Source organism: Ursus maritimus, unplaced genomic scaffold (assembly GCF_017311325.1).
Source record: "Ursus maritimus isolate PB19 unplaced genomic scaffold, ASM1731132v1 scaffold_9, whole genome shotgun sequence".
Lineage (NCBI taxonomy): Eukaryota > Metazoa > Chordata > Mammalia > Carnivora > Ursidae > Ursus > Ursus maritimus.
Genome location: NW_024427107.1, coordinates 17,666,643 through 17,688,976, shown reverse-complemented (window position 1 = coordinate 17,688,976; position 22,334 = coordinate 17,666,643). Strand labels below are relative to the sequence as shown.

Sequence of the window (22,334 nt, the reverse complement as noted above, 5' to 3'; positions counted from 1 at the left end):
GCGCCTAGGTGGTGCAGTTAGTTGGGCATCTGACTCTTGTTTCCTTCTTGGGTTGTGAGATCAAGCCCAGCATCGGGCTCTGCACTGAGCGTGAAGTATGCTTAGGTTTCTCTCCTCTCCTTCTGTTCTCCCTCCCTCGCTTGCTCTCATGAATAAATCTTAAATAATAATTAAAAAAATTTAAAAAACATCAATTGCTCTGGAAAAAAAGTAATTCTGATCCTAGTACAAATAATGTTACATTAAGGAAAATAGTGACTGGACAGTCCTGTCTGTCCAGGACTTGAGGATTTACAAGAATTCTAAAACTAGGGGCCGCCTGGGAGGCTCAGTCTGTTAAGTGTCTGCCTTTGGCTCAGGTCATGATTTCAGGGTCCTAGAATTGAGTCCCACATTGGGTCTCCACTCAACAGGGAGTCTGCTTCTCCCTCTCCTTCTGTGCTCTCAAATAAAATCTTTAAAAAAAAAAAAAATCTAAAACTGAATTACTAACTGGATACTTAGGTAAATCTTGTTTTTCCCCTATTGAGGCCCACAGTATATAATTACCTGCCTTTATCCAGGTTATAATTTCAATATGGCAAGTCAAACAGTACAAAACCTGTATAGCAACAAAGACGACACAAAATAAGGTCTTAACTAGAATTACAGAACTGTAATATGTAAATTGTTTTTTAAAAACTAGCTTTGCTTTCTGAACACAAGTGTTGGACTAGTGAATATTCACTATTTTTTAATGATCTGTCAAAGGTCCATAGAGAGACCTGTCCATCTTCATGGTTAAGAAGGAAGCTCCATGAGGTACCAGTTTTTTTAAAGAATCAGCATGGTAGTATCTGGGTGAATGAGGTGGCAATTTTGTGATGACATTTTCCTTTTAGTGAGATTGAATGTAGAATTTCTCTTAAACCTTTGAAAAATGAAAAGGATTTGGGGATATTACAAGTTAAATATATTTTCTCAGGGTCTTACTTTCCCCACCCCAACCCACCCCCTACCCCACCTTTCAGAGTAGATCTTTTCCCTCCAAAAACAGACTGGGTTTGCAAATTGCTTTCTTTGCCTTTTGGTACCTTTGCTGTAACCAATTAGTTTTAAATCAATTCTTGATTCTTGATTTGGATTTAAATTAATTTTTTCATTTAACCTGGCTTAAAAAATGGGAAATCCAAGCTTTCCCTTATTCCATAATTAGAGCTTCCAAAATGATATAATGGATATAACAATATGTAATAAAGTATGAAATCTTAAATTTGAGGCTTCTGTTTATAGAAATTGCTGTTGTTTAATTCATTTGTCAGGTTCACAGGTGCAAGAAAAATGGTTTAAAATGATTTATTTGTAGGTAAATGTTTTCATTTAAAGTGTTGTGCCATCTTGTGACAAGTAGAGGGAACTACATAAAAGTGATCTTTTTTTTCACATTGCTTAGTTTGTAAATTTTTCATATTGAAACCGTATTTCATACATTTAAGATAGCTTTCTAATGTACTACTGTTCATAGTATTATCTGAAGCATTACTCTAAAAATCACACTTTTCCGCTGCTAAATATGAAGAAAACACTGTCCTCAGATTGGCTATTCATCGCTAGTGAAAATAGCTGTCCCAGGTCCATATGTGGCAATAAACTGTTGGAGCTGCTGTTGGCACTGAGTTAAATAGATATCCCTTTGCTCTAAATATTCTTCATCATACAATTCAAATGGAAATACTGCATTTGGAGCAACACAAAATACAGTGGCCCCTAAGTAAAGAAGGAAAAAAAAGTGTTAATGAGAATTCCTTAAAATGCTAAATATGAAATCACATTTTCAACAAAATAGTATGTTTTAAAATTAAGTTCTGACCTATTTAATAGACTATTTCAATAATCATTTAAAGCTGACCTGTTTTTGAGACTTATGAGACAGTTTCAGCACATGGACAAACAGCCCTAAGAAGAAATATATAGATTACATTTTAAAGTTTAGAAACTACAAAAATTTGTTTTCTGTTGACACAGTCATTACAGTTTTGAACCTGAATAGTGATGTGAAGAGGTAGAAGAAGTAGGGAGAGAAAGTATTAGAAGGTAGGGAAACACTTTGATAAAGGTTAAGTGGATGATTGAGGATAAAGACATTGTTTTTCAATTATTTAAAAGCACTGACATAAAGGCAGATATAAGCTTATGGAATAGAATATAAAGCCTGAAAATAACCCCTCAAATACATGGTTAAATGATTTTTTTTATAAGGGTGCCAAGACCAATGGGGAAACTACAGTTTCCAAAAAACTGGTACTGGAAAAACAATATCCATATAAAAAAGAATGAAGTGGGTCCCTTACCTTATACCAGACACCTAAGCATAAGTACTAAAACAAAAACAAAAAATTGGGGAAATGCTTCATGACACTGGATTTGGCAGTGATTTCTAGAATATAACATTACAAGCACAGGCAATAAGAAGAAACAGGTAAATTAGACAACTTCAAACTAAAAAACTTGTGCATCAAACATTAGAGTCAACAGAGTGAAAAGGCAACCCACGGGATGGGAGAAAGTATTTGGGAATCATATCTGATAGGGGGCCTCCAACTCAACAAGAAAACAACCCAATTCAAAAATGGGCAAAAGAAAAACAGACGTTCCTCCAAAGAAGATATACAAGTAGCCAACAGGCAACATGAAAAGATGGTCAACATCAGTAATCATTAGGAAAATGCTGAGATACTGCCTCACACCAATAAGGATGGCTCTTAACAAAAACAAAAAACAAATGTTGACAAGGTTGTGAAGAAAAGCAAATGTTGGCAAAGTCCTTGTGCACTGTTGGTGGGAATGTAAAATGATACAACCCCTATGGAAAACTGTATGGCATTTTATCCAAAAAATTACTATATGATCCAGTGATTTCATTTATGGGTTTATACCCAAAAGAATTGAAAGCAAGGTCTCAAAGAGATTTAAGTGTATACTCATGTTAATAGCCTTATTCATAATAGCCAAAGGTGGAAGCAATCTAAGGTCCGTTGGATGAATGGATAAAGAAAGGGGTGTGTGTGTGTGTGTTGTGCGCGTGTGTGTGCATGTACATACATACAATAGAGTATTCACTCTTGAACAAGAAAGAAATTCTGCATGCTACAACATGGATAAACCTTGACATTATACTAAGTGAAGTAAGCAGGACAAAATAGGACAAACAGAGGATTCCATTTATATAAGGTACATAGAGAAGTCAAATTTATAATAATAGAAAGAATGGTGTTTGCCAGGGCCCGGGGGAAGGGGAGATTGGGTAGTTACTGTTTAATGGGTACAGAGTTTCAGTTTGGGAAAATGAAAAGATTATAGAGATGGATGGTGGCAACAATGTGAATGTACTTAACACCACTGAATTATACATTTAAAAATGGTTAAGATAGTAAATGTTATATATATTTTACCACAATTTAAAAGAAAAAAAAAACTTCGGCTATTACTGTAGGAGTGAAGCTGTTTTCATTGTTGAGTCACTGAATGAGTACCTACACTATGACTGCCCAGGTGTACAGATGCTAGTCAAACAGACAGTGCCTCTCTTCCTAGAGCTGTCATCAGTAAACACTTACGTAGCCTCAGACTTCTGTGACTACTCCCTTTACTACTCCCTTTATCTTAGCTGAATCTTTGCTGTCCCTTGAGAACACTGCTTTCTTCCCTGTGGCTCTCTCAGGTGAAGCTGCTTTTTCTCAAAACACCTCATACCTTAGTATCACAAGACAGAGACAGTGCCTAACTTGCTGCCCCTTTGCAGCTACCAGACCATTCTCACCCCTGCCTTCCTCTGAATAAAACTCTTTCTTCTAATGCCCGGTGCCACCTGGGCTTACACTTTCCCTTCCATGGTAAAGTCATCACCCAGTTTTCAGCACATGGCTCACAATCTTCCTCTCTTCCCTAATATCTTGCCATTCAGCAACTTCCATGTGAATTACTCGTTTAACTCCAGACCCCCTGTCTTGACCTTTCCCCCTCTACTTCCACTATGCATAGGAAAGTCACAGGAAACTGGTATCACCAAAACTTACTTCAACACCATTAGTTCAAATGTCCCCCTTCCCTNCACTACCTCTTGTACTTCCAGCTACCAGGTCTTTTATCTCCAAGGCCTCTAATCAGCTTCCTTCAATTCACTTCCCTCCTTTAACCTATTTAAGAATCTCTCCTAAGCCAGGCCCCCAACTCCCTTGCCCCTCTGCAACACTCTGTCACACTCGCCTATCAAAACCTCAACTCTGCATGAACCCAACCATTTGCTCTATGCCTGCACTCAGGCTGCTAAGCAGAAAATCACCTAATTGGCATTTCTTGGTTCACTTTAAATGAATCACAGAAACCTCAACTGGATGGGCACTTGCACTGCCAGACAACCCTGCTGGGTTTGTCTAGAACAACTGTTCTTCTGTCCACCACAATGAGATGATTATATTCCAATCTTCTCTCCTTAACTGTTTTGTTTTTAGCTGATGACCTTGTACAGAGTATGTGAACAAATCTACAGGCCTGATTCTGTATCCATTTGTCTTCTCTCCTATAAAATGAACTGATTTTTCTATTAGAGGCCAATACCTTCACATGTGCTCTAGATCCCATACTCTCTCACATTTTTAAGGATTTTACTACTTTGATCTTCCCCCGATTCTACAGCATCATTAGTTTACTCTCTATTGCACATCATAGATCTATTTATTCTTTAAAAAAAAAAAAAAAATCCTGGGTTGCCTGGGTGGCTCAGTCGGTTAAGCATCTGCCTTCGACTCAGGTCATGATCCCAATATCCTGGGATCAGAGTCCTGCATCTGGCTCCCTGCTCAGCAGGTAGTCTGCTTCTCCCTCTCCCTCTGCTGCTGCTGCTGTCTCTCTGTCGAATAAATAAATAAAATCTTTAAAAAAAAATTGTTTCTTGGACCACACATTCTTCTCCAGCTAATACCCTATTTTTCTTCCTCATCTTTATAGTCAAACATCTCAAAGTTGTCGATGTGTGCTATTTCCATATCCTCACTTCTTATCCCACCCAAATCTCACTCCACTGGGGTGGCTCTGATCAACATATCCCCTAGATAGCCAAATCTAATCTTCTATAACTACACGTGAGTTTCCTTCTACATTTTAGCTGCTACTTCTCAGTCTCCTTTGTTAGTTCCTCCTCCTCAACCCCATTGGAATTCTTCAAGGGCAGTCCTTGGAGTTCTTAGTATAGTCTCTGTCTAGGTGATTTCAGGTGATTTCATCCATTCCATGGCTATGAGTACCATCTCCGTGCTGATGGTTCCCAAATTAAATTTCTGAATTAGAACTCTCATCTAAACTCCAGATTCTTGTATCTGTCTATTGGTATCTCTGAAGGATGCCTCAAACTTCTATCACTTGTTTTTCTCCCAACCCTTTTTCTCTTTTTTTCCTAGCCTTGGCAAAGAGCACTATGATCCACTCATTGCTCAAGGCAGAAGGTTCGGATTTTTCCTTAATTCTTCCCTCTGCCCTCTGTCCCAGCTTCTAAATCTAGTTCATGAGTACAACCTATTGGTTTTTGTATCTAAGAAAAATGTCCCTGAGTAGGGATCAATTTCCTGCTATGTTCTTCCCCCCTTTTTTGTTTTCAATGTCCTACTATGTTTAAAGTAACATTTAAGGAGGTCTTAACATTGTTTTTTGCTTAAGATTTAAAAATCCGGAGCCCCTGGGTGGCTCAGTTGCTCAAGCATCTGCCTTTGGCTCAGGTCATGATCTCAGGGGTCCTGGGGTCAAGCCCCAAGTCTCCCTCTCCCTCTGCCTGTTGCCCTCCCCCCTGCCCTGGTTTGTGCTTGCTCTCTCTCTCTCTCTCCTGCTCTCTGTCTCTCTCTCCCAAATAAATACACAAAATCAATATACCTAACAAATTCATTATGAAAACAAAAAGTAACTAAAGAAAAAAATTTTCACAGGTTTATTTTCCTCAGCAAATGCTTTCTTAAATGCTTCAAGAAAGTCTTGACAAAATGGTTACCAAGTGAAAATTGCCATATTCTAATACAGGAGTCCTTAATATTATTATACCATAGTTTTTAAGTTCAAAGACACACATTTTTGTCTTCTTATTGGAATTTAGTTGTGTCTTTTTTAGGATTTTTTATTTGAGAGAGAGAGCAGATGGAGAGGGGAGGAGCAGAGGGAGAAGGAGAAGCAGACTTCCCACTGAGTGGGGAACCTGATGCGGGGCTCTATCCCAGATAGATCGGATCATGACCTGAGCCGAAGACAGCCGCTTAATCGACTGAGCCACCCAGGCACTCCTCTAGTTGTGTCTTAACAATTTTGATGGCATACCATAGTAAAATTGGCAGCAATTTTTTGTTACAGTACATTAAAAAAATGTGTTAGTTTTTATCAAGAATGCTTTTAAGTACAGAGTAAGAATATTGTAAAAGATAGGGACACCTGCCTGGCTCCGTCAGTAGAGCACGGACTCCTGATCTCGGGGTTGTAAGTTTGAGACCCAAGCTGGGTGTAGAAATTACTTATTAAAAAAAAAAAATTAAAAAAAAGAAAATAAATGATAAAGCAAATTAAAAATAAAAATATTTTTATATCATTCCTCTTATTTAGTATTGGTTGGTTAACCAATGTTTTTCTCTTTTAGTACATTAAATTAATTCAGGATAATTAACTTTTCCTGGGGACCATGAACCTATAAGACCTACTTCATAAAACTTATCATTCATTTCTCTAAGCAAAAAGGTGTAAAGCACATACACATAAAAAATTTTATAGAATTTAGAGATTCACAAGCCCCTAGAACTTTCTAAGTATTCATGAATCCCAGGTTAAGAATGCTCGACTTAGATAAGTATACAACAAAGTTCTAATGTTCTAATGAATCTTTGCAAAGTTATGAGCATATAAATTGAATTTAAGGCAAATTTAAGCACTGAACATATACACACAGGAAAGCCAGTGTTAACACATTCTTTAAGTCCCAAGGCTGGAACCAAAGTTTGGTTTCAAGGATGGTAATATTTTATCAAATTAATGTCTCATTCAATGCAATAAAGACCTTTGTGAGAATAACTCTCTTTACTCTTACCATAAGAGCTCTTTTATGTTTTTTATTAGCAAAACCATAAGCTCAAATTCATTTCAAATAATTAAATGCTATAGTCACAGGATTATTATAGCTAGCAATTCAGTAAGGTGGTGATGCCAGATGATCACATTTTCTTTGGCTATGTGCCTAACTCCATTGAGGGGGACTGCTTAACAATTGAACGTTGTACGTTATTTAAAAAGGAAGATGAATTTAAAATCACTTCATGTGTTGTATTAAGCACATGGTTTTTCAGAATTCTGTAAGTGTTGCAAAAGTTTAAATATCCAAGCAATCATGCACAACAAGGAACTTAATAGATGATACTACCTATAAACAATTAGTAAGTGTTCAAATTCAAACAGGCCTTACCTGATAAAAATTTATTATTCTTTAAAATAATATTCAAAATATATATAACATTTCATTTTAACAGACTAAGAATATTTAGGGGTGGCTCAGTTGTTAAGCATCTGCCTTGGGCTCAGGTCACGATCCCAGCATTCTGAGATCAAGCCCCGCATCGGGCTCCCTGCTCAGCAGGAAGCCTGCTTCTCCCTCTCCCACTCCCCCTGCTTGTGTTCCCTCTCTGGCTGCCTCTCTCTCTGTCAAATAAATAAATAACATCTTTAACAACAACAACAAAAAGAAACACTAAGAATATTTAAACATAATTATTCATAGTGACCATTAACAAATTAATAGATTACCATATTTCAGTGTGAGAGATGTTTCAAATAATAAGACTGCAATTAGTGCATCTTCTTTAAGCACTTTATTCCTTAAGTTCAGTCGAGCATGGGCTTCAGCTAGGGAAACTCTGAAAAAGAACACTGATGCTAATCAAAATATGTTGATATTATAAAGATAATATATACTTTGGCAGGAACAAACCAAGACATATGTGTACATAAGCCATACCTTAAAGACCAGCATATTTTTACTTTAAAAAATTTAGTTTCTTTTCCAAGCATGTTTTTCCTACCAAGTTCAACAGCCTATTCCAGAACAAGCAAATATCTTCACTTGTTATCAAAGGCTTGGTTTCCACCCCGGCTTATCTTTATTTTTATTATTCTACACCCTCTTCCCCAAGTTCTGTTCAGATAAATACACAGTTGGGAAAATTAACCTAACTAAATATCTCTTACAGATATCTTTGATGTTTTCTTCCAGTTCTTTATCTATTTAAAGTCCTCATAGAATCTTGAAATTTTAGTTTTGGAAGAGACCTTAAAGTTCAGACTCCCAACAGATAATTGCATTTTCTCTACAATATCCCAGGCCACTTATTTTCCAGTCTCCTTTGAACTTTTCTTAGGGCTCACTAGGAATCCAGTTTTTATTTTTTTATTTTAAACTAATCTTTGATTACCTAAAAAATCTCCCTCAAGCTCTCATTAGGCATAGGTAATGTGTTTGAATGATTGCTGAACTTGGAAATCAGAAAACCTGGGCTAAGTCTTTAGAATTTACTAGCTGTGTGACTTCCTATAGATCATATACTTCCTGGGATTTTTTTTATTTTTGAAGCAGGTATAAAATGGGGACAATAATAATTCAAGCGTCTGCCTTGGGCTCAGGTCACGATCCCAGCATGCTGGGATCTAGCCCAGCATCGGGCTCCGATTATGATTTCAAATAAAGCATTTGTAAGTTTTGGGACTCACCCACAAAGATTATATAAATTTAAGCTGAAATTGGTTTCACTGAAATTTCTACCCACTGGTCCCTGGTTCTGTTTTCTGCGATTATAAAAGAAGCCTGATACTTCTTAAATATGACAGCTCTTCAAATATTCAAAGACAACCTTCCTAGTTGCCCTATGTTTTCTTTTCTCTGAGATAAAATATTCCTAGCTCTTTTAATATGTCATAAGACATAATTTTCAGGCCCTTCACCATTCTGGCTACTTTCCTCATGATCAGATTTGGTTAATATTCCTTTTTAGTACAGTACGAAAGGGGTGATTTAACCAGCAATGTAGAGATAAGGCAGAACTAGCATCTTTTTACTCTAGATACTATATTCTACTAATACAACCTGAATTCACAGTATTATTAACAGCCATATTACACTGTTTACCCATATTAAACATAAAAAGAATGAAATCTCCAGTCTTTTCATATTAAGACATCAACCTTTTCTTATCCATTCATACTTAGTTAGACCAAGATCATCATTTGAGTCTATGGAGATCTCTCCAGAGATGTTTATTTTCAAATTTGACTATCATGTTTCTAATGCCCTCACCTAAACTTCCTTTAAAAATGTCGACCGCAACAGAATATGTAAAAAGCCTTTCAGGGAAAGAGAAGAGAGTATTATTCCGCTCTACTCTAGAAAAGCAAGGATGGTGTTATTAAGTACCTGTCTATAGAAGCAGGAGAAACATTTAAAATTTATGACTCTTCTGAGTTCATTTACTTTGCTATTTCATAAACTCCATCTCCACCTCTAGTGTTTATTTCTACAGTTGGAAGAAGTAGAGTTATCACATTAAATTTAATTCTGCTTTATTTTTGGATCAATATAGTCAAATGTAAACCGAGGCTATATGAGTTTAAATAAATATCTTTTTGCTACAGAGGGGAAAAAATGAGAAAATAGGATTTTCAAGGCTTTGAGTATTGATTTGAGAATTTTATTTTATTATTTTAAAAAAAAATTTTTTTTCAGTAGGCTCCATGCCCAGTGGGGCTTGAACTCATGATCCCAAGATCAAGAGTTGCATGGTTCACGAACTGAGCCAGCCAGGCATCCCTAATTTGAGTATTTTAAATATTCCTTTAGAAAATGGAAAACGTTACAAAATTCTGTTCACCATTTTAAAACATCACAGTTGATTTCTATCTTCTCTTATCTTCAGCAATTTTTTTAGCTCTATGAAGATAAATATACAGCTAAGAAAGTTAACCAAACATATTTATCTCTTGTAGACCTATATCTGACATTTCCTGCCAGTCCTTCACTTATTTTATATTGCAGTTATAACAAGATATTTATTTATTTAATAGATTATTTTACTCTTGGTCCTACTTCATGATTTGTTTGAAATTACACATTAATTTATATCAAATGAAGTAATGGTTTATCAATAGGGGACTGTTTAAATTGTGGTACAGCCACACTGGAATACAGTAAAACTATAATGCAGCTATTAAAACAGAAAAAGGTAACTCCTTCTGGTCTGATAGTATTATAATATAATATGTAAACCATGCATGATTCCATTTGGGCAAAAGGAAAATATCTATTCATATGAATATACAGATATTTATATTTAGATCTTTCTCAACTTGCAGTGGGTTTACATCCCAATAAACCCACTGTAAACTGAATATATCATAAGTCAAAAATGCACTTAATACGCCTAACATACCAAACATAGCTTACCCTAGTCTACCTTAAACATGCTGAAAATACTTATGTTAGCCTACAGTTGGGCAAAGTCATCTAAACAAAGCCAATTTTATAATGAAGTATTGACTATCTCACATAATTTATTGCATACTGCACTGAAAGTGAACCACAGAATGGCTGCATGGATATAGAGTGGTTGTCTGTGTACCAGTTGTCTACTCTTTTAATCTTGTGGCTGACTGGGAGCTACAGCCCCCTGCTGCGGCCCAGTAGGAGAGAGTATCCTACTGTATATGTTAGCCGGAAAAAAGACAGAAATTCAAAATTCAAAGTATGATTCCTACTAAATGGGTACATTTTCACACCATTATGAAGTTGAAAAATCGTAAGTAGAACCATCCTAAGTCGGGGACCGTCTATACATATACTATGCTTAAGTAACATATTCGTCTAAAAATATATAACATTCTCAAATAAAGTATGTATTTAACATACATCATATATTTAAATTACATATGTTGTACACACTAGTATTTGAATGGATAATTTTTGGAAGAATACACAAAAACTGTTAACAGTGATTATCCCTCTAGAGAGTGGGACAGCAATGGGTAGGTTAGCTGGACACCTCACTCATCATTTTGGACTTTTCTTTTACTGTGTCCATACTTTACTTTTACAATAAAAATTAGTTTTTTAAAATAACTTTTCAAGGAACAATAATAGATGAGTCTATTAAGGGATTTTAAAGTACAGGGAACAATGTACTTAAGAGTTTTTTCTAGGTTCAACTAAAAAATACTTGGAATGTAAAAAAGCCACATTTAAAAAAATAATCATTTGCATTTGAAGTCAGTGCACTTTACTTAGACGCATTTCATACAGAGGTTCCAATAAAAAAATAATTTCATGAAAACAAGTATTGGAGGTTCAAATGATGTAACAATATAACAAAAGGAATTGTATCACCTTAAAATCTTTTGGAATAAGGTAAATTATAAACCAACCAACTAGCAATCAAAGAAAGAAAGAAACAAGTGAAACATAAATAAGTTAATTAAACACATCATTTAAAAGTCAATACTGGCTTTAAAATTTTAGATTGAATACCTACAAGTATTTTAATGCAGATGATGACAGTTTTGATCCACTTACAGAATCTGTTCTGATTCTTCGACTAGCTAGATAATAGCCATGAATCATTCTTTCTGCCTCCAAACTGAATTCTACATTCAAATTCTTTGCAAAAGCCAGCAGCTAAATTAAAAGTGTGAAAAATTTAAGAAAGCCAAACTTTAAAAACCAGAAATTCAAACTTTATTATAAAATCTACATTACAAAAATCCAAAGTTCGCATATTTCATTTACATCACAGTTGATTAAATATCTAGGGCCATCCCAAAGTCACTGAGCACTTTAAATCATAGTCATATACTTGTAAATATTGTTAAAGTTTAGCCAGAATAATCTCTTCCTCCCTCTTAATGCAGAATGTTCTGTGCAATGTATTTATTTATTTATTATTTATTTATTTATTTAATTTGACAGAGACAGCCAGCAAGAGAGGGAACACAAGCAGGGGGAGTGGGAGAGGAAGAAGCAGGCTCCTAGAAGAGGAGCCTGATGTGGGGCTCGATCCCAGAACACTGGGATCATGCCCTGAGCTGAAGGCAGACCCTTAATGACTGAGCCACCCAGGCACCCCTGTACAATGTATTTAAATGAGTATCAAGTCTTTGCTTCCAGTGGAATAAAGGCTTACTAGGTCCTTTCGGTGGAAGCAGAGGCTATCCCCAGCAGCTTATTTCCCTTTGAATAGCTTTAATTCTTCGACAATTTACTTCCTTAAAACTTTCTCTCATGGGCCCTAGAGCTACCGGCCCCCCTTCCTTTCCTTCCTTTTAAAGAACACAGCTGAACACTAGCAATGTGGGAGGCACTGTGTTAACCAGTATGAAGGTGGGCCTTGGAGACTGAGTAAGACTTCTGGAGAGAGGAGCGCCTGGGTGGCTCAGTCGTTGGGCGTCTGCCTTCGGCTCAGGGTGTGATCCTGGTGTTATAGGATCTAGCCCCACATCGGGCTCCTCTGCTGGGAGCCTGCTTCTTCCTCTCCCACTCCCCCTGCTTGTGTTCCCTCTCTCGCTGGCTGTCTCTCTCTCTGTCAAAAAAAAAAAAAAAAAAAAGACTTCTGGAGAGAACAAGCCTTCAACACAATGATTAGCACCATCTTCTCTGAGCGTTGTGTTTTCATTGATTCCCCGCCCCTTAAATCCTTAATCTGTGACATCATTTCCAGACTTTTCACCATCCTGTTTGTTTTCTGCTTTTTCAACTCAGAATCAAAAGGAAAATTTAATCGTAATAAGGTTGATGTTAACTATAATATATTTTAGATACAACTTTTTAAAGGATCTGGATATGTCCTGTATTAGATATGTTCTGTCTTCTTTATGCTCCTTACACTCCACAGTTCCCTCTAGACCTTCAGAACTCGATAATAATATTATTAATAATATCAGTAGCTATCTCTATGTTTTACCCTATGGAGTCACAGTAATGTGCCACCTGTCTCCCCCTTCAGGAAAGGATTTGCTCCCAGCTCCTGGGAGTGCTGTCAGCATTGGCCTCCAGGTGTCACCTCTTTAGGCAATGCCTCAGGACAGCCCACACCTAATAACTGAGGTAGAAGTGGGGCAAGGGTTATAAAAAAAAGTCTGTCTATTTCTGTCCAAAGCAAAACAATTCTGGTGGGACTCTTTAACTCCAAAGCTCATTGTAGAGCTATCTTTGGGCCTGCCATACAGCTTGACTCCTTTCTCTGCCCAATCCTGCATCCTTCCCCCTCCCACAGGTATTAACAGAAGAGCTAGAAGAACACTCCTGAATAAACAATGCACACTAAACTCATCTTGGCCAGTCTCCTGAAGAGCCCAGGCTGTGACACACTCCATCCAATCGGTTTCGTGTAATGGACAGATCTATCTTCTGAAGAAATCACTTTCACTGTTTCACAAGCCTAATAAATAGAGTCCAACTGTTCTCTACAGTCTGATGAATCAACTAACATTTTTTTGCCTGGATTTCAAAGCTTGTTGTAAATTTGCCAAATCCTAATCCCTACGACTCTAATTTTTTCTCCAGTCAGCTAAGTCTTCTCATAGTTTTCCATGTATATTCATTTCTACTTTTGTCTTTGCTCCTACTTTCATTCCCATTTAGAATGTCCATCCTTCCTGTCATCTAAATCTTACCTTTACGTAAGGCTCAACTAAAGTCTCACTGCCTTGAAGTCTTCCCAACTCTTGCATTCTACTCGACATCTTCCTTCCTAAATTCCTAAAATACTTAGAGTTAGCACCACCCAGCTTAGCACTTTAATTGTTCCTTAATGGTTTCTTGTATCTTGTTTTTATCTCAATTAAATGATAAATTATTTAAAGAAGATTTTTCTGTGGAAATATAAAGGAGAAGAAGTAGGCTCATATATATAAAGTATTCAGTAAATAATTAATAAATCCCAAGGGCTTTTTTTTGTTTGTTTTTCAGAGAAAAACTGGGCAAAAATTTCTCTGGGTCATTAGTGTATATATTTAGTACCCTAATTCCTATAGTCTATATATTTAGTACCCTAATTCCTAAAGACTAACCACTTTTTTCTTATATATTAAAACAAACAGGAGTGTCTGGGTGGCTCAGTCAGTTAAGCATCTGACTCTTGATTTCAGCTCAGGTCATGATCTCAGAGTTGTCAGATCGAGTCCCATGTTGGGCTCTGTGTTGGTGATGGAGCCTGCTCAGGATTCTCTCTCTTGGGGCTTCTGGGTGACTCAGTTGGTTAAGCATCCACCTTTGGCTTAGGTCATGATCTCAGGGTCCTGGGATCAAGCCCCACATCAGGCTCTCTGCTCAGCGGGGAGCCTGCTTCTCCCTCTCCCTCTGCCTGCTGCTCCCCCTGCTTGTTTTCTCTCTTTCTCTCTGTCAAATAAATAAAATCTTTTTAAAAATCTTAAAAAAAAAAAAAAAAGGATTCCCTCTCCCTCTGCCCCACCACAAATATAAATAAATAAGTAAATAAATAAAGATACCTAATTTATCATAAATATTCTTTTTCTGTTCTAAGCTATATGAATAAACAATGCTCATAATTCAGTTTTAAGTCCACCTCACTTTTCCTTTTACCCATGCAATCTGCCTACAAGGAAGGCAGGTATGAAAAAACATTTTTAATGACTCACTGATTCCCATTCCCAGTATTCCCTGCCCTTTATCTATCCTGTCTAGGTACTTTAACTCTACTGCACATAGATTTCTAAATAGTTAATATTAAAAGGGTGTCACTTGTAAATACTTGTGTACCTTTAATAGCTATAAAAATCATTACTAATTTACATCATCTACTCTCAGGTTCTCTGAGCATGCTGCACATGTTTTCATGCCAGGACAATGAAATGGGTTAGTGAGTCATGACAGGTATTCTCTAAAGTCAGAACTCTGAAGGCAGTAAATCCCTTTGAATAGTCTGTAAAATGTAAATAACTGTATTTCCCTTTGAATAGTCTGTAAAATGTAAATAACTGTATACCTATACAGCTTCTCATCATAATTTTCCATAGAAATAGCCTACTGGTTTTCTTCTTCTTGAGATTTTTTTAAAGCTATTTGGACAGAGGTGCAAAGAATTAACTCAACATTTTAATATTTATGTCCTTATACAGTTTTTTATTTAATTATAATCCTAAATATTTTCTATACAATGTCTTTAAAATATTTAAAAAGCTGAAAGGGACTTGGAATAAAAGAAATCTAAATAAAGAAAACTGAGTGCTCAAGTGAGTTCTATTTCAGTTGAGAAACATTAGCACAAGTATGCTTGGTACTCATTTTCTCTATCTGTACCTTTTCAAAATCATCAGTTGTGAACTTCTTAGAAGCTACATAAAGCTGCCCTTCAGGATCAATGGCTTTCTTTAAAGTATGCTGCACAGTAGAAAGAAGTGGGTGGCAAGGAGATGATTCATTGCAGTTAATCAATAATCCAAATGCCTCTAGGAGATTAGCTGGAATCAAACTGCAATCCTACATTAAATGAAAATGTAAAAGACAAACATTAAACTCTGGCATTTCCGCAAACACTTTAGAAATAATTATAAATTAAGCATTGTTTGTGATTATTTAAATTGTTAACATATATTATTATATTTTATTCTATTAAATTATATAACTATTTTTATTTTTATTATTTTTTATTACTAATTATTATTTAAAGTGATTCCTGAGTAGCACGGGAACTTAATATGATCAATTTTTTGAATGTTCTTTATTATTTTCTTACACATTATTCATTAAAGCCTACTCTACTGCCTATTCAAATAATAATTTGTAGTAAACAGGCACCTGCTTTGCATGACTAAAAAAATGAAAATTTTCAAACAATTGCATCATTATTTAGTTCTAGGACCTGATTAAAGATAGCAGTGGGTTAATAACAAAACATTAAGAACAACAAAAACATTGAGATTAAAATCTGTGATTAAATTCCCTGAACATTCTAAAAATAAAATATACATATACTTTACCATCTGACCAATTAGAGTGTTGGTTTTCTGCATATTTTTCCTTGAAGATGAATCCATATCAACAAAAGACCAAAAACTGCACTGAACTGGAAAAGTCATTTGTTGATTAACATCGTCCCCAAACTTCTTTCCTGGGATGTATACTGTGATACTTCTGCTTTCCACAACTAAGTCAAAAGACATTACTCATTAATTATTTAGGTTCATTTTGGTCTATATATCTACAAATTAGTAATAAATATTATTATACAGAATTTTACTCTCTAAATGTTGGACAGTAAAGACACAAGTAAATTTGGTTGTTTTGCAAGATATAGCTAAATTAGAGGATCTGCCATAAAATGAATAAGACAAGAAAAATATTTGAATGTTTATGTGTCCCATGACTTAATGAGTACAACAGGCTAAAGCATGTAGCTGGAATTATGGTCAGTGTCTGGGTGGAATAGGCAGAGGGTTAAGAGACTAGTCATGTAGGTCATGCTTACAAGAGGGGCTGAAATTAAGCAATGTTCTTTTATGCGGAAAAAAAGAAAGCAGGACATGTATGTAAGAGTGAAAGAGGGTAAAACTGAGAGAAAATATAAACTACAATGACCAGGGGAAAATATATCTCAAATCTAACATGCTGAAAACCAAATTCATCATTATTCCTCTTCAAATGACTCTATGCGCATTACTCACAATTAGGGGTATCACCATCCAACTACTTAAAACCCAAATAAAAAATGTAGAAGCAACATAATCTCTTCTCTAACCTTTCTTTACCCCTTATAACCATTCAATCTATGGATTTAATCAGATTCCTAGGATTCTATCTTCCAAATATTTCTCAAATTAGTCTTCTCTTCATTCATAATAACAAGAGTCTTTTGTTTATATTTATCTTTCTCTTGGGTCATAAGGTAAATATACATTTTTAACTCTACAGAAACCGCTAGAGCAGTTTTCAAAATGGTTGTACATGTTATACTCTCATCAACAATACATAGGAATTCCAGTTTTTCTACATCCTTAGTAACATTTGTTGTCAATCTTTTTAATTTTTGCCATTCTAGTAGCCAGGGCCAGCTACTTAATATGTGGGCCCAGTGTAAACTAAAAATCTGGGTTCCTTAATCAAACAGAGGGAGAAGCAGGCTTCCCGCTGAGCAAGGAGCCAGATGCAGAACTTGATACCAGGACCCTGCCATCATGACCTGAGCCAAAAGCAGCCACTTAACTGACCAAGCCACCCAGGCGTCCCTGGATATACAGTTTCTATTAGGGATTATGAAAAGTTCTGGAAATGGAGATTGGTAATGATTACATAACATTGCAAATGTGCTTAGTGCCACTGAATTGTACACTTAAAAATGGTTAAAATCGTAAATTTTATGTTATGTGTATTTCACCATAGAGGGGAATTCCTTCAACTTGGAAAAGAACATCTACAAAAAAAACCTACAGCTAACATCATATTTAATGGTGACAAACTCAAAACTTTCTTGCTAAGATGAGGAACAAGACAAGGATGTCTCTTTTTACCACTGTTTTTCAGCATCAGAGTGGAAGTCCTAGCTAAAACAATAAGACAAGAAAAGAAATCTGGGCCAATACAAACTCACATGTTAGCACAACTGACAGCAAAAGCTAAAACAGTCCATTTGTATATTAAACTCCTCTCTTTTTATTAATAAAGGTAAAATGAGAAGTGTCACTTAATATAATTTCTCAATTCCTAAAATGTGTACAATACAATCTTAACTGTTAAGTGACTGCTTGACACTGATGAGACTATAAGTTAAACAGGTAAAAATTAATTAGAAAAAAATACTGTTTACCTGATTGAAGCTGTTCTAGTTTATCTTTTTTGTGTGAAGCCAAGTCTCCTATAAAGCAGATACCACCTTTAGCTAGCAAAGCACTGCCAGCTTGAATGCTAACTGCTCCAGTTCCATACTTATTCCTGGATAGAGTAGGAAAAATTTCAGTAGAGACCGGATGACGTATACCACGGGGCACAAGGTTTATGCTAAAATTCAAAAGCCTAGGAAAAAATAAATTACTCATTACTATTATTCAATGTTTGATTTTCAGAAGTGATAATGTATAACAGCTACACAATTAAATTTGAGTCAATGTTTAATGAACAATTTTTTTTTTAGATTTTACTTTTAAGTAATCTCTACACCTAACATGGGGCTCAGACTCACAACCCCGAGATCAAGAGGTGCATGCTCTACTAACTGAGCCAGCCAGGTACCCCTAATGAGCACCTTTTCTAGGGATAAAAACATGAGACATGGTCCTTAACTTGGAAAGCTCAGAGCCTAGAAAGAGAGACATAAACAAAAAATTAAACACAATGTGTTTTCATGAGAACATCCACAGCAGAGTATTATTTCTTCCTGGAAGGAAGTCAGAGAAAGCTACAGAGAGATGACATTTGAACTGGGCCTTCCTCTTTATGGATTGCTTTCTTTTGTTTATTCAGAATTTCCACATTTAGGCTTGCCAGTAGCCCATAATGACAATCCCTGTTGCCTATGTATCATGGTAACTCTTGATACATCTTTCTGTTTTCTGATCTCTTTGCCAATTACCTCAGCCTCTTCATTTTTCAAATTTAAATTCTAAGAAAGGATTATGATTGTCTTAGCTTTCAAAACCTTCCCACAGAAATCATAGCTTGAGGGTGCAATCAACTATGATGAGCTGACATAGACATGCAGTGTAAAAAAGGATGAAGCAGTATTCTTTAAATATGGATAGGTAGATGTTATAAAATTTCTAGTGTATATGTCACTCCAAGGAATTTGGATGTTAGTTTGAAGATATATAAAATAGAAAGAAACTTTTGCAAGCCTATAAAGCAGTGGTTTTCAACCCTACCTCACATTAAAATCACCTAGGGAGATTTTCAAAATTCCAATGTCAAGCCCCACCCCAAACCATTCTAGGGGTGAGCCAAAGTCATAAATATTTTTTTTAAATAGTTTTTATTTTGTTATATTAGTCACCATACAGTACATCCCCAGTTTTTGATGCAATGTTCCATGATTCATTATTTGCATATAACACCCAGTGCACCATGCAATATGTGCCCTCCTTAATACCCATCACCGGCCTATCCCAATCCCCCACCCCCCTCCCCTCTGAAGCCCTCAGTTTGTTTCCCAGAGTCCACAGTCTCTCAAGGTTCATTCCCCCTTCTGTTTACCCCCCCTTCATTCTTCCCTTCCTTCTCCTACCGATCTTCTCAGCCATCAGAAAGAACGATTATACAACATTTGCAGCAACATGGACGGGACTGGAGGAGATTATGCTCAAGTAGAGAAAGACAAAGTCATAAATTTTTTTTTTTAAACTCTCCCAAGTGGGGCGCCTGGGTGACTCAGTTGGTTAAGCATCCGACTCTTGATCTTGGCTCGGGTCTTGATCTCAGGGTCATGGGTTCAAGCCCCGTGATGGGCTCCAGGCATGGAGCCTACTTAAAAAAGAAAAAAAAAAATTCTCCCAGGTAATTCTAATATGCAGGAAGGCCAAGAACCTAGTTATATAGAACAATGGGCCTACACTTGTCTGTCTACACACTGGAATCCAATGAGAAATTTTTAAAAATAGTGATACAAGGGGGCGCTTGGGTGGCTCAGTCACTTAAGCATCTGCCTTTGGCTCAGGTCATGATCCCGGGGTCCTGGGATTGAGCCCCACATAGGGCTCCCTGTTCAGCTGGGAACCTGCTTCTCCCTCTCCCTCTGTCACTCCCCCTGCTTGTGCTCTCTCTGTCAAATAAATAAATAAAATCTGAAAAAAAATAGTGATACAAGGTCACATAATGTAAGGTCAAAATACAAAAATCAATTATATTTCTATATATTCACAGCTAACATTTGAAAAATAAAATTAATAAAACATCATTTTTAATAATGTCAATATTTTCAAATACTTAGAAATCACTCTAGCAAAACATATGCATGACCCTTACAAAATATTGCTGAGAGAAATTAAGGAAGATTTAAATAAATGGAGATAAACACCATATTAATGGATCAAAAGACTCAATATTGTTAAGATATAAATTCTCCCTAAAATTGATTTATAATTTAAATGCAGTTCCAAGAAAAATCTTTAATGGCCTTTTCTGGGAGGGGGGTGAGAGACTGGTATTAACATATGGATTCTAGACTTTATAAGAAAATGCAGGATTCTAAACTTCATAAGAAAATGCAAAGGACCTAAAATACTGAAATCTTGAAAAAGAATAAAGTTGCACCACTTGATTCAAAACTTAACATAGAGTTACAATAATAAAAAATGTATGGGGCGCCTGGGTGGCACAGCAGTTAAGCGTCTGCCTTCGGCTCAGGGCGTGATCCTGGCGTTATGGGATCGAGCCCCACATCAGGCTCCTCTGCTATGAGCCTGCTTCTTCCTCTCCCACTCCCCCTGCTTGTGTTCCCTCTCTCGCTGGCTGTCTCTATCTCTGTTGAATAAATAAATAAAATCTTTAAAAAAAAATGTATGGTATTACATAATTATGGACAAATAGGTCAAAATAATAGAAAAGAGTTCAAACAGATTTATGCCCACTTCAATTTTATACCTAGTTTATACCCAGTTCAACTGATTTTCAACAATGGTGTCAAAATAATTCAATGAGGAAAGGAAAGTCTTTTCAACAAATGGCAAGGAAAAACTATAAATGCATATGAAAAAACATTAACCTTGACTCCTACCTCACACCATATACAAAAATTAACTTATGATGGATAACAGACCTAATATAAAAGCTAGAACTATAATGCTTCTAGGAGAAAATATAAAAGAATATCTTATGACCTTACTGTAGGCAAAGATTTCTTAAACAGAACGGAGAAAATACAAAACTTAAAAAAAAAAAAAGCAATAAATTTAATTTCATCAAAACAAAAAAGTCTGCTGATCAAAGACATTTTTAAGAAAAAAAGTACTAGCCTTAGACTGAAAGAAAAATTTCATGGTACATATATGTGAGAAACGACATATATCTAGAACAACCCCTCTTAAAAGTGGGCAAAGAACTTGAACTGACACTTCATAAAAGAAGATATATGAGCAGCCAATAAACACATATAAAAGAGCTCAGATCAGTAGTCATCAGGGAAATGCAAATTACAACCATAATGTGATACCATTTCACGTGCACCAGAACGGCTAAACTGAGAAAGACTGACAACATTAGATGTTGGTGATGATAGAAACAATTGGAATCTTATGCTGTTGGTAGGACTGTAAAAGGGTATAACCACTCTTGCAAAGTGTTTGGCAGTTTCTTATAAAGTTAAATATATATCTACCTAATGACATAGCAATTCTACTCCTAGGTATTTATCCAAGATAATGAAAACACAAGTCCACAAAAAGACCTGTATAGGACTGTTTACAGCAGCTTCATTTATAATAGTCAAAACATGCAAAACCCAATGTCCATCACTAGGAGAACGGATAAACAAATTTTGGTACATTCATATAATGGAATATTGCTCATCAATAAAAATAATGAACTACTGACATACACAACTGGGTCAATCTCCAAAACACGTAGGGTAAAAAAGACTAGGCCCAAAATTATATGCATTGTATGATTCTATTTTTATGAAGTTCAAGAACAGGAAAATTAACCTGCAGGGACGGAAATCACCTATGGAGATAGGAACTAAGTGAAGGAACTTTCTGAGGTGATGGAAATGTTCTATATCTTATTGTGGTGGTGGCTATCACAATGTATGCACTTGTCAAAACTTATTGCAGTATATACTTAAGATCTGATTATTTCACTATATATAAATTTTAACTAACAAAACAATCCTCCCAAATCTCTCATACCACTCCAAACACCACAGGAAAAGCCAGAGTTTAATGACAAACAGGAAAAGAGACAAAGGCCTTAATTTACAAGAGATACCACAAAACATTTGGAAATAAACAACTTAATAGAAAAGTGGACAATAGTCAAGAAGGTTCATAGAAAAATAATAAAAGTGTTTAACAAACTCTAAATGATGCTAAAACTTACTTCTAATTAAAGAAATGCAAATTAAAATAAAACCATTTTCCACCCATCAGATGGCTAAATTTAAAAGTCTGATAATACCCAGTGTTGGTAAGGCTGTGAGGAAACAAATACTCCCATGCTCACCAGTGGAATATTAAATTGGTGCAATCTGCAGCAGTTAGTACCACATTTACATTGCAATTTAATTTTAATTTAATTTTAGCAAAACATCGTCTGTCCAATTAAGTTAAATTTGCATTTTTAAAATTTTAAATTCACTCTA

The 22,334-nt window shown here is 35.8% G+C and overlaps 1 protein-coding gene across 1 annotated transcript in view; it reads right to left on the bottom strand.

The window, feature by feature from the left end:
- Positions 1 to 82: 82 nt before the first annotated feature.
- MCMDC2 (minichromosome maintenance domain containing 2) overlaps positions 83 to 22,334 on the bottom strand; it is a 31,111-nt gene continuing 8,859 nt past the window's right edge. Inside the window, exons 9-14 of the mRNA XM_008706746.2 lie at positions 17,856 to 18,061; positions 16,033 to 16,199; positions 15,353 to 15,532; positions 11,571 to 11,713; positions 7,804 to 7,913; positions 83 to 1,746 (exon numbers count right to left, since the gene is read on the bottom strand). Of these exons, the coding sequence (XP_008704968.1) occupies positions 1,580 to 1,746; positions 7,804 to 7,913; positions 11,571 to 11,713; positions 15,353 to 15,532; positions 16,033 to 16,199; positions 17,856 to 18,061 (973 nt within the window). The 3' untranslated portion in view covers positions 83 to 1,579. The remainder of the gene's footprint in view (positions 1,747 to 7,803; positions 7,914 to 11,570; positions 11,714 to 15,352; positions 15,533 to 16,032; positions 16,200 to 17,855; positions 18,062 to 22,334) is intronic.